At 38.1% G+C, this 13,555-nt stretch overlaps 1 protein-coding gene across 1 annotated transcript in view; it reads right to left on the reverse strand.

Annotated features, from left to right (window-relative positions):
• Positions 1-13,555, reverse strand: part of LOC306774736 (protein sidekick-1-like) — a gene marked incomplete at its 3' end in the record, with an annotated part of 268,973 nt that overhangs the window by 34,380 nt on the left and 221,038 nt on the right. Inside the window, exons 23-28 of the mRNA XM_079264893.1 lie at positions 10,295-10,416; positions 10,112-10,224; positions 7,185-7,335; positions 3,332-3,572; positions 2,880-2,995; positions 108-294 (exon numbers count right to left, since the gene is read on the reverse strand). Of these exons, the coding sequence (XP_079121019.1) occupies positions 108-294; positions 2,880-2,995; positions 3,332-3,572; positions 7,185-7,335; positions 10,112-10,224; positions 10,295-10,416 (930 nt within the window). The remainder of the gene's footprint in view (positions 1-107; positions 295-2,879; positions 2,996-3,331; positions 3,573-7,184; positions 7,336-10,111; positions 10,225-10,294; positions 10,417-13,555) is intronic.

Below are 13,555 nucleotides of genomic sequence, written 5' to 3' on the forward strand. Positions count from 1 at the left end.
GAGTGTGAAGAGGTGAGGAACAGCTGGAGACCTGCAACGGCAAATGTGTTGAACAAACTATTGGACAAAAGCCAGCAATCAGACAGAGACAGAGAAAGAGCTCCTACCATCTTCTTTGGTTCTGAGCAGAATGGGGTTGCTGGGTGGGCCATCACCTATCCGTGTGTAGGCCTGCACTTGCAGCTTGTACATTGAATATTTTTGGAGATCCTTCAGGAGTAGCGATAAACTTCCCTCTCCTCTTGTGAGCTGAACAATAGGAGGTGCTTCCGAGTCTTTCTCACTGTACAACACCTGGGTATAGTGGCAAAAACAATGGTGCATGACAATCCACATAGGTAAGGAGACATTGTACAATAAAACAGATAAATTATACAGGAGCCTGTCAATCTCACTGCTGTCTCATTTGTCTTCTATTTGAAACGTTTATCTATCTTTTGAGACTTAATGTTGAGGTTACAGATAGTCTTCATTTTGTAGTAAAACTGTATCAAAAGACAAAATAGAAACAAGGGTCTTTCAGGCTTATGTAGCCAATAGAGCTCTAGACAGTGATGGTCCATTCCTCCAGCAGATGTGCTGTACACTTTGAGAGCTGTGGCAGCATTAAAGCAAAGGTCCAAACTCCACATTCATAGCAAAGAATACAAGTACCAACATCTAAATGTAAAATGTAAATTAGGATAAAATATTTTAAATCCTTACATTGAACAACATTAGCAAAAAAAAGATACCAATTAAATACAGTTTAAGAGAGACTGAGTTCAAAAGAGGCTTTCATGGTTGTAGTACATCTTCACTACATCCACACTGCTCTTATCCATGAAGAGACAAGGACTCTGGATATGAAGCCAAATAATGCAAATGGGTTTGCCTTCTGTCATCCATACAGCCAACGGTGCTTAGGTTTCAGAGATGATGCTACTATTGGTTAAATTCTGGTTGATTGAGAGTTTACTTGACTCAGAAGTGGGGTGATAACAACAGAATTCAACATAAAGAGCATGAAATGATGAATAACCAAGCACAAACAGGCTACATTTGGAAAATGTGTGTTTGTAGCACCAGAACAGAGTAGCACCCTACTGGGACAAGTCATCAGCAAACAGAGGTAAACAAAATATGTACAAAATAAACATGACCACAAACATATTAGCCTCCATTCATTCATTCATTTTCCTAACCGCTTAATCCAATTCAGGGTCGCGGCATATTAGTATCCAAATGTTAAAATCAGTTCTTAAACCAAGGGGTTAATCAACACTGATCACAGTAGTATTTGCAAGAAAATTAGTTACCGGTTAAAATTACACCATCATAAATGATCAACTCAACTTTAGGCAAAGGTTTGCAAAAATCTGCTCTATTACAGACTCACCAATAATAAACACATTTATTGTTGTCAGGTTTTCAATGGAACATGTTAGTCGGGGCAATCAGAGTGATGTAAATATGGACACAGAGAGGTTATAACCAGGTTATAACTGTAGTTTTTTTTAATGAGATTCTGCTGCAGTGCTAAATATTAAATATTAATAAACTTTAACGGAGGCAACAAAGTTGAGAAAATAAAATGGCATTTATTCTTGTTCGTGAAATCGAACTAGAGTGTTACACCCTAAAAACAACTTGAGGAAAATGTCAAGTTTAAATGTCTAACAATGAAAACAGACACAAGGCATGCACAGCAGGAAGCAGGGGGAACTATTCAACTTCTACTGGGAGATGGAAAGTGTAATGGAGCTGCTGCTGGCAGCCACTTCCCATTTATTAATATGGTAGACATGCTGCTTGGTGTTATCCACAGGAAGGCACAAGAAAGCACACAGATGTGTGTTGTGATGTGCTTTGGGCATGGTGGATGATATGACCTGGATTTTATACATTCTCAAAAAAAGGGAAAAAAGAGGGAGAACTGGTTTATATCACCCAGCCACAGCTTGTTTTCGTTTGCGCATTTTAACACAACCGTGTCCATGAAACCTAGGATAGATTCCCTCCCTTTTAAATCTTTGCACTGCTGTGTTTGGGTGGAGATTAAGAGGTATATTCAATGCCACATTTATAACAGAAAATACTGTCTATTAGTATGAGTGTTCATTGGCAAATTTTCCTGTTTAAAGCATGTGGAGGGTCTCTTACATAAAAAAAGGAACATTTGTGACACGTTTCCCCTTGATTTTTAATCTGGAATAAACGGCTGCAGGGCAAATGCATACTTACAGACCTGCACATCTCAACATGTCAAGTACATTTCCATCTGGGCTTGCAACATGACAGACTTCTCTGCCTTATGTTGTAAAAACAAGAAAGGGGTGAGCTTTATCGTGGCGAGTGTGAATAGACTGCAGGATGTGTTCCTTAAGTGGGAGGGAAGGCTGGACTTAAATACTGATGTTGAAACCTCCAAAGCATATGCACAACGTGAATAGGCAAACAAAACCTCACAGCATCCTGCCAAAAATGCAGTTTATGCTTTTGAATTACAGATAATGCACCTTCTAAAACTGACAGGCTTTATGGATTATTGTTCATTTTTCACCACTAAATAATCCAGCCATTGTTTCACCTACAACATGACACAGACGGCTGTTTTATGAGAACAGTAAACCTCTGTAATAAGCATGCACATTATTACACACATGCCTCTAAACATAATTATAGCAGCAGGGTGGTTTTAAAAGCAATAGTGTATAAGGAACAGTCTGGAAGAGTTACAGAATATTACATCATATAAATCTTCTATCAGATTTTTGTTTGCATGTCTGTGTGCATCTGTGCGTGTGAGCGAATGAGGGTGCTGGAGGAAGTGATAATGGGTAGAAGGGTCAAGTGAGAATGTTAGAGTCAGACTTTGCATCTCTTTGTGTTTTATTCACCTTATAACCAAGAATGATTCCATTTCTTTGCGCCTGAGGAAGTGCAGACCAGGTGAGTATGATCCTGGAGGAACTCACTGCCTCAGCAGTCACGTTCACCGGAGATCCAGATGGAACTAAAGAAGACACACACACAAATAAAAAGCACACACACACACACACACACACACACATACACCGTTCAGTGCTACTTCTACACTCTGAACCAATCTTCGATTTTACCTCAATCATCTTCCCCTCCCTCTCTCCATCAATCTCCCCTCTCTGAAATAGAGGGAGCGAGTAGAGGGCAGAGAGGGGTGGCAGGATGAGAGAAGTCACAGCGAGGTAATTGGAGCACTTTATTTCTCATCCATCTGCCTTCTTAAGCCCATCCAGTGCAATGTTTCTCAGGCATCTCTGTTGGGTACTTGGAAACAGGAAAGAGGAGTGAATGAGGTCTGCGCTCGTACCAGATTCGGCAGTGTGTGCTGCAACAGAATGGCTCCACGGTCCTGGTCCAATGGAGTTGAATGCTTGTATCTGCACTTGGTATTGGGTCCAGGGACTAAGGTTCTCTGTTGTGGTCTCACTGGTGTTCCCGCCACCCTCTACATCCTTAGTCCTGTCCTCTCCCTGCCCATCTGCCCTCCATACACGCAGCCGGTAGCCCACCGCCTCTGGACTGCTGTTGTACTCAGACTCTGAGAGAGGCTGGATGGTAACAAAGAGACACAGTGGGGAAGAAAATCACATTCGGGAGATGCATTCTGCTTCATTACTATTTTCATTATTGTAATTGTAACTTCTGCCATGTGCCAGGGTCTTATCACTATTCTGTAAATGACTTAAGCAAATTACACACACACACACACAAAATTCATTAATATAAGAGTAAAAAGTAAATCCATGATGGCTTAGAAGATATCTACACAGCTTTCAGGAACAAACTCCATGCAGATTTTCTGTTATTGGATTTAGTAGGTTTACCATCATTCATTTTGATTCTTCAATTTTATATATAAAATCACTGCCAATCATAACCTGTGTGAACATCTTTTATGTCTGGCAGACGAGAACGGCTTTTCACCTGTTAACCACTCATTTAGATTTTGATTAAGTGAAGATTTATCCATTGAGTAAAAATGTAACTAAGAAATGGAGTTACAGCATTATAAATGTACCTAATAACTCAGAAAACTATTAACTACTTACTATTCTGTTTTTTTCTCAAATATTTTGGAAAATTATTTTACCAGAGCTTTAAATGTAACTGTGTCTTCAATTGTCTATAATAAAATAAATAAAACATAAAATGTAAACTTGCTACAAGAAATGACCAACAAAAAACATCAACACTAATAAAAGACTGTCCGGACGACATGGCTCTGTCTTCTTCATTAGATAAGATGTGCTTCATGAATTAGAATTGCTTGCAGCCGACATGGGGATAAGCTTGGTTTTGGATAATGGCGTCAGATATTTTACAGATTGTAAATATGTCTCTGTGGACTAATGTCTCAGAAGGATTTAGAAAAATGTGTGCATTTATCTTTGTTAGACTAGACTGCTGCAATGCCGTCCTTACAGGTCTTTCTAAAAACTCCATCAGACAGCTGCCGTTAGTCCAGAATACTGTCAAGGACTTGACTTCATTCTGCTGTTAGCAGATAGAGCACTGAGTGATTTAGGACCAAAGTGCATTTAGGATCTTCTGGTTATTAACCAATGAAATCCCTCAGGTCATCAAGGTCAAATCTATGTTTTGTTCTGGAGTCAGAACTAAACATGGAGAGGCAGCGTTCAGTTTTTATGCTCCTTGCATGTGGAACAAACTCCCATAAAAACTGCAGGTCTGAAAACCCAGCTGCTCTAAATAAATGGTTAAAAACTTTTATTTCCCGTCTTTTATCAAAATAACTATTAATTTCTCATATTGTAACTTTTATTTCATGCATTGCATTTACTTAATTTATTCTTCTTTTCATTTGATTTCTTTAATTTAAAGTTTGTTTTAAATGGTTCCTGCACCATGCAGTAATGCTTTTTAATGTTTTTATGTAAAGAATTGGCGTATACATTAAATGTGCCACACTAATAAATTTGCCTTGCCTTCTGATTATAATGTACATTTGTCATACCATTTTCTTTTAGAGCAGTGGAGAAAATGCAGTGCTTGTGCTTCTAGCCTGTTGTCTGGATTCACCATTACTGTATGTATATATATGAGTATATATATATATATATATATATATATATATATATATATATATATATATATATATATATATATATATGAGTAAATGATGTGGGCTTTAATAATTAAAATTTACTACAACAGTGTCTTCTTACTATAATGATTACTTTTATGAGGAAATTAAGATTATGTCCTGGTTGCCTATTAGTAAAACTGCTGACTATCAGATTCAACTGGAGGTTTTAATTTATCAGGTGCATGCGCTGGCTCTGTCACTGCCTCACATCTTAAAATGGGTGCCACAACAATTGTCAGCTTGCTTTAAAAGCTGTAGAAGGTACATTACTTAATTAAAATGTATATTGGTGTATATTAGAGCTGCAACTATCGAGTACTTTTGGAATCAGGTACTCTTTCGATTATTTCTACGAGTAATTGAGTACTCTAATGATCATACTTTTTTGTTTTTAAACAATTAAAACAACGGTGTAAAATGCAACATGAAAGGCAACAATTGCTGTTTTTCCTCAGAAAAAGGTTTTTTCATTTCACAACTTTCAAAGTTTAAACCATTACGGGCTTTGAAACTAAGCCAATAATATAACAATAACAGAAAAAAAAAAATCTTTGGACTATAACTAAAAAATAAATACTATTCAGCAGTCAGCCATTTAGTGCAGTAGTAATATAATTCATCATTAAAATCTTTATCGTAGACGATGAAAACAAATCTTTGCAATGTAAGTGATGAAAAAAGCTGTCCGCTGTGATGTACTGTAGAAGGAAAAATAACTTGTAAAACAAATAGTAGAAACTCAACCAAAGCAAATCTATAAATCTATATTTGTCTGTTGCATGTGTTGTCATTCCTAATGCATAAGGAAACTGTGTTTTGAAATGTGATACTTTGGTGCAGCCAACATGTTGGTGTGGAAAAAAAAAAATTGCAACCGATCGCGAATTCCTGCCTTTTAAAAGATTTAAAAAAAAAAAAACCTTGTAGAGAGGGCAGGCTTGTAAACATGTCTAAAGCATCTAAGAACAAGTCTATGTCTTCTTTGTGGATGACACGCTTGTTTAAAGTTCTCAGTGGTCTGAGAATGCCGCGACGATGCATAAATTGGCATAAATAAAACACTTGCTTTCATTCCACCTTTTGACATTTCAACTCATGATCCTTCTTTACGTTTCTCCTTTTCTGTCACGGTCACCCATTACTTCCATCTTAATTCCTCTCCTTCTCTTCATATTTTCCTTTGTGATTTAATCTTCCCTACAAAGTTTCAGAACCAAAATGTGATCATTCATTATTTCCACAATTCATAGCCCCCAAATCATATAAATCTAAAAGGTCAGTTTGTTCACAGTACATAGCTCCACAGATAATTTAAACCAACACTTGAGAGGTTGCTCTATGCTGTGCGAACGATAAGGAAGTGAGACACCCTGTCATTTTAAATGGCCAAGTGATTTAGCACAGCTTAGTGTTTAGGACCCATAATACAGAATGTCACATTAGCTTTATTGCTCTTAATATGCAGCTTAGAATAATAGCCTTAGCTAAAACCATTGTGATGGTTTCATTACAGCTGAAAACTAGCATAGCTAAGGTTTGGTGCTAACAAACAGGTGAAATCCCATTAGCACGCTGCACTGGTAGCTCTCAGTGTCTGTGTCTGATTTGACAGGCTCTTTTTCTCATTCCAACTCTTAAATGGAAAATGCTCTGCTCTCCATTTATGCTACAATAGAAGTGTGGAAGGGGAAGTAAAAGAGAGATGGAAGAAGAGAGGGAGGGATGATGAGCAGGAACAAGAGGAAAAAGAGAGAAGACATTGAAGAGAAAATTACATTGCAGTTTGTGCTGGTAGTGGTCCAAAACGGTGAATGGGAAATGTGACAAATTAGCGTTAGCACTGATAAACAGGGGAGACACAGATTATAGGCTGTCAGCTACTCAACCTGTTCAATCCTGCTGCTGGTTAGTGAACGCTCACACGTGGACTGATGTGAAAATGAGCGTAAAACAACAAAAAGGCTAGGCAAAGGAACAAAAAAGATCCCAGTCAAATTACAAGGAGCAGAAAAAGGGTTATTGGTTTCATAGAGTTGTATACTGGTTTCAGTACCTTCCAGCTGAATCTTAGGCTGGTCTGTGTAGCAGACACCAGGCTGAGGCTGGAGGGGTGTGTGTCAGGGGCTGCCTGTAAGGTTTGAATCAGCCTCGAAGGTGCACTCATGGGACTGGAGCCGACAATGTTCACCTGCTGCATCCTGAACCTGGTGTTTAAAAAGAAAAAAGAACATGTTATAATACTTACACGTTAAACCACCATGGTAACCATCTATCCATCATCAATACCAGGATATTCCAATGTAGGGCAGCTGGAAACTATCCCTGCTGCTATGAGGCAACAGGCAAAGTACACTCTGGACAAGTCATCCGTCCATCACAGGGACTACACAGAGAGACAAACAACCACTCCTAGAGAGGTTTGAAAAATACCAATTACATTTAAACAGGCATTTTTTATTCCAGGTCAGGAAGCTGCAGCACAGAGAAAGAGCTCATGCATGCACAGTGTGAATGTAAAAATCCCCAGTAGAGGTTTAAACAAGAAATCTTCTTGCTGTGAGGCAACAGTGTGACCCATCACACCATGATTCAGCCCAAGGTAGTAGGCATGGTGATGTTTAAATCTACTTACCAAAAAACTGTGGCTGTTTATAGTGGTGCATTCAGCTTTTAAAAGCTATTCATATATTTAAACTCATTGGTTCAAGATTAAGATCAAGTTCAGTTTATTTAAAGAGCACTTTAAAAAAAACAATACTGACTAAAGTGCTTCAAAAAAAAAAAAAAAATCAAGTTTCTTTTAATCCTTTTCACTACTACATAAATTTAAATTTATACATGTAAAGCAGTCCTTATCTACCCAATGAGGAAGGAAAAATACAAAATGTACAAGGTCAGCTATCATTTAATCACCACTTTTATAAGGTTTTAATGATTAATGAGAGTGCTCAGACTGTGTCAAGTGTAATTAAAGAAGACAAGCTTCTGACTCTGCCATGCAGTCTGTTCCCAGCTGGGGGGGAATGTAAACAATAATCCACTAAAACCACGAGTGTTTCTGCCTTCATTATCACTTCTTTTCATGGTAATGTTTATCTTTCCTTTTTTTTTATCTCTTGCTACTCTGGGTACTCAGTTCTTGTTTATTTTCTTGCTTTTTCTCTTCATAGTTGTTAAATGTCTGGTTGTTTAAATGGAAACACGATCTCTTAGATGGTTTGTTCCACAGAACTTTAACAGAAGATATCATTGAAAACTGTTGGGAGAAGGCACTTTCAAAACATAATTGGCGTGCGATTGGATGAGCCATCTGTCTATTACCGTCTGTCATGAGCTAGATTCAACCAATCACATCAATGAAATGGAGCCAATGAGAGAATAAAACTCAGCCAAAACCAACAGGAAGAGAAATGAAAACATCTTTTTTTTTTAGGACAAAAGCCCTTGGCTTGCCCTTAGCTCTTCTGTCAGAGAAGAATAATTCTTCAGTCACCTTTCTTATAACTAATCTTAAACTTAGGTAAAACTTTAACTTCTTCCGCGCCATAGCTGCTAATTACAACCAACATAAAGCAGATAAATCCCCTGGGAAAATCCATAACTATCAGTGCAGGATGCAGATTGTTCCAAAACAACAGCACCTTGACCACAAATACATATCTTATAGCCTGATTGGTTGGTTTCTCTTGGTGTCATAATCCCCCAAAAATCTAGCTTTATTGCAAATAATAGCTGCAAATATCAAATTGAAAGACTGACCATGCAGATGGCACACAGAATGCTCTTAAACTGGATATGGGAAAGTGTCCAGTTTTGTGTTGTTGGTGCCACATGACAGGCTTTTGTTTGATATACTGTTTAAAATATTTTCAAATACTCTGCATAATAAGTGGAAGCAATATTTAAACAAAGCAGCCACATGCAGTGTGGAAGCAGATAAATAGGCCTCAAAGTATTAAAAATAACCCAACAAAGAAACCTTTGATTGCGGTATATCTGCTTATATACGTATATGTGCTTTCCATCAAGTAGGGTTTTTGATGTTTCTGCTATTTGTTTCACATGAGCGGAGAATGTTTGTCTGAGGGCAAAGAACATCCCGTCAGTAACGGGAATAAACTCAAACATGCACAATCATACAACCATGAGGGAGTGTTTGTTATATTTGCTGCTTCTGAATGCAGCCATGCTGCAGTGTGGTGGTGAGTGATAAAATGTGTGAGCGTGCAGAGTGCATGTGAGAGACTACATCTGACTGTTGTTTCCCTGTGTTGGGAGATAGAGAGCAGGGTGTAAAGAGGGACTTAAAACAGGGGATAAGAAATACAGACAAGTGCATCACTTCATCTAACGTCCCAGTGGTGTTGCCTGTGACAACATAATCCCTTTGAGTGTATGATGTGTGCATACACACCAGAGTCCCACTACAGATGAATGCAGAGATACTGGAGGCAAGAAGAAGGCAAAGACAGACAGACTGACACTGAAGATAGACGTACACATAGCTATAGAAGGAGCGGGACAAAGAAGAGGAAGAGCTGCTGCTGAGCTAAGTGGAGATGCATCACAAAATGTAACCTCGTCACAACTCTTCAGGAGGGATTACAGGCACTTCTCTCTCCACGCCTCTTTCCTTTTCTGCTCGTCTATAATGCCTTTTCTCTTCTTCTCTTTAATACTCTTAGCTGCCCCTCTGGCTTTCTCATCAACTTTCTTCTCCCCTGCCCTCATCCCTCTCCCCTCTCCTTCCCTCTTAGTGAGTTGCGGGAGGGTAATAAGGATCTGCATGCTGCAGCTGTGAAGGTGCTGACAAACAGAAAAGTCTCAGATGGAACTGTCTCTCTGTGTGTCTGTGTGATTTATCGAACTTAACCTGAGCCTTGCAATACAGCAGAAACTGGCAAAGAGCAAGACGTGTGTAAGTTGGTGTGCGCGTGCTTGAGTGTGTTCCTGTTAATGCTGAGTGTGTCTGCTGCTCACCTGTACTGAGTGAATGGAGTAAGGTTGGGGATTTCCAGTGTCTCCGCATCTGGCTGGTTGTCTTTCTGGTAGACAACTTTCCACGCCCCCTCCTTTCCATCCTCCTTCACCACCTGTTTAATAGCCAGTATATTGTAAAACAGTCCAGTTTCACCATTGGCAAAAATGTGCACAGGCACGGACCTGTCCTTCCACTATCCATTTTGATATGGCAGTCTTGCCATCTGGACCTGGGTGGAAGCGAAGCGTTGCTGTTCGAGGGCTAATGTTGGCGATCACCAAGTTAGAAGGAGCACCGGGAAGCTCTGCGAATAGAGGAGAGAGCATTGTGCTTCACACTAAAGCAACAAATAACCTCATAAAAACAAAGCTATTTTCCAGTGTGCACCTGCAGGCCACTTGTCAACTTTGTAGTTTTCATACTCACACAGGTATATGAAATATTTACAAAGCAAAATCAGTAGGTGTATTACACTCCTAATCATGTTATTTACAAAGCCTGTCTATTGCATTTTTAATACTTCAATTGGAATTTGCAAAGTCTTTGAGAAGAAACGCATCTCTGCTATCGCAACATGTGCAAAGCATATATATTTACAGACACCACTGTTTTGTTCAAGACGGACAAAGGCATCACAATGCAAGAAATTATTCTGGCAGGGAACATCAAACAAAATAAAAAAAATTACAACAGAATTTTTTTCAATGAAGCAGAAAAGCGTGAATAGGAATGTTCAAAATATTGTTAAAATACAATGAGGCTTATCTGTAATACACTTTCAGGAACACGGTTTAGAAAGATAAGAAAAAGGGAAGAAAATTATGTTGCCAGGATTGACTTACAAGCACAAAAAAAGAAGAAATGTTTGAGTGGGATTGAGCCAAGAAAATTGCCTCTAGTGTTTTATTCATTTGAGCAAATCATGTACAGCTATAAAAATATATAAATAAGAGAAGTTCATTTAAATCAAGACTGTGATAGTTGTAGTTAATTCTCTTTTCTCCAAGGTCAACAACAAATGACTAAAAATATCTTGTCCACTATATTCATCCTAAGGTCTATAAATGTAGAAATATGCAGCAGAGCTGTGAAATTACGTTTGATCCATCCTTATTCTGACTTTGTTCCATCTACAGGCAATAATGACACAGAAAGCGTGCAGTTTAGCTGACCAGCAGTGGTAGCCTGAGCGGCACAACATGCACTGTGATGTAATTCAAAAATGACAAAACATGAAGAGCCCACCTTATTCCCTACACAGTGCCCTAGATAGCGCTCACACCATTTTCTAGGGATGTCCAAATATCAAGAGAGAAAAAAACAGGGCACTCAAAATTACCCACAATGCATCTTGAAAAGTAGTGTGCATCCACGGTCGCTAGGTCAATATAGACCACAAGGCATTGTGGGCAGGAGCTCAAAGCGGTGCAAATGACACAAAAGTCAAAGCAGGGTAAGAAAAAAAAAAGCTATAGATCATTCAATTTATTTAATTATTTGTTGAATAAATATGCAACAAAGAAAAGATAAAACACAATATAATAAAGTAAAATTTTTTCGTATGAGTTTGGATTGGATTTGGCTGTCGTGGTGACAGTCGGTAGTCATGTGATCAGCGATGAGGAGAAAATAGTGAGCTTTGCATCTTAATCACCAACAGAGTGAGTACACTATGTAGTGTGCTATATAGTTTAACCCTATGTAGTAAATAAGGAGTCAGAGTGGACATTTGGACACAGCCTTAGACTTAAAATCTAGCAATCTAGACAGTTCAGGCCACATCCCTGCTACAAAAAACACTAATGTTACTAATCTACATTAACTTGTCAGATTTTTACGTTTTAAATATTTCTATCTACAGTTATTTTCATCCTGACTAAATATGTAGAAATGCCAACTAATAAAAGCTTCTTTTTTTTTTTTTAGTGAAGACAAGTTGCTCGGGATAGATAATTAGACAACACCTGTCATCCTCAGCAACATAATCAAGTATCTGCAACTAGAGGAAAGAATAATTGGAGCTCATCTGATTTACCTAACAGTACAAAAAAATTCTCTGACTAAAACATCCCTGATATAACAGATTTGTTCTCTGGCATGTGCTGCTAAACATTACTAATTAAAATTTGATATCTTTTGCTGTCACAATCCAACTGAGAGCCGCACCAAATCGGTTTCGACAGAAAACAACACAAATTCTTCTTGACAGTTTTTTTTAAAGGCTTATTTTTAGTATTGTTTTAAAACCGAGAATAAACAACAAAAGAATAATTATTTGTTTAGGATGTACATTTCAGCCTCAACTACTATTCCTGATTTTTTTTTAAAACAATCAAGCTCATAAATGCTGCACAGAGTTTATTACTGGCTATAAGCAGATATTTTCATTGACAGCTGCTAGGTTGAATTGGCATTTCTCTGGCAAGCAACATATTCAACAACAGCCTTTTAAAATCATGCGTTAACAAGTTAAATATGCGACAGCTTGTTTTTGTTAATGAAGCTAACATATTCAACATTCGATACAATCTACTTTGCTCTAAACTGCCTAACTCCAGCAAAACAAGGCTGAGCGCAGCAGAACCACATTTCAAACACTTTCCTCTGCTGTTTGGTTAATACTTGATGTCCTGGATGATGCAAGTCCTCTCAGAATGACTGAAATCCAATTACTTCTGATGCAGAATTATGAATGCCATATTTGCTGTACATGACAAAACTCATGTCTGAAAAGCCTATTTGTTACACCAAATGATAGTTGCTGTAATACATCAGTACACAAAGCCACGCCAGACATGTTTTGTAAAGTATCCAGTGGGTTTTTCTACAGGACAGTATAATGTGATTGTGTCCAGTTATTTTCTTGACACAGCAGCTGCATCACAAGAAGATTTACAGCTAAGAGCTACCACTTTTCTGTAAATGCATGCAGCAAACTTGTAAAGGTTATAATGCAGAAATGTTGATATCAGCTGCCTCGCTTAGATAAATGACAAAAATTCTCTCAACTCCACAAATTCATGAATAAATAAGCCAGGGAAGAGTCTATGTTTAGTGGATCTTTCCCTTTTTCTCTCCCACTTTCTCTCTGTTCATTCTTTAGTTCTTCTCCCTAATCTTCAGTTCTCCGTCTTTCTTTCAGTCTTTTGCTTTCATGAATTAATGAATAACCTCTGAATCTAAGAACTGTCTGTATCCATCTTGCTTTCACTTTTTCTGCTTTTACTCATAAATTAGTCATCAGAAAATGTTAGGACAAAAAATCCTGCTGTATGAGCTGGGTTTTTCCTCCATTCTCCAATACTTCTACTCAGTCCATTTCTAAGAGACTTTGCTCCTCTGTTCATTGGTGATTGCATGTTCTTCCAGTTTCTGTTCTTCCGTAATTATGCTTCTCAATTCCTTCTCCCCTTCTGAGTCCTGTTCTTTCAACATCTCATGCT

This window comes from Telmatherina bonti, assembly GCF_933228915.1.
Source record: "Telmatherina bonti genome assembly, chromosome: 3".
Taxonomy (NCBI): Eukaryota; Metazoa; Chordata; class Actinopteri; order Atheriniformes; family Telmatherinidae; genus Telmatherina; species Telmatherina bonti.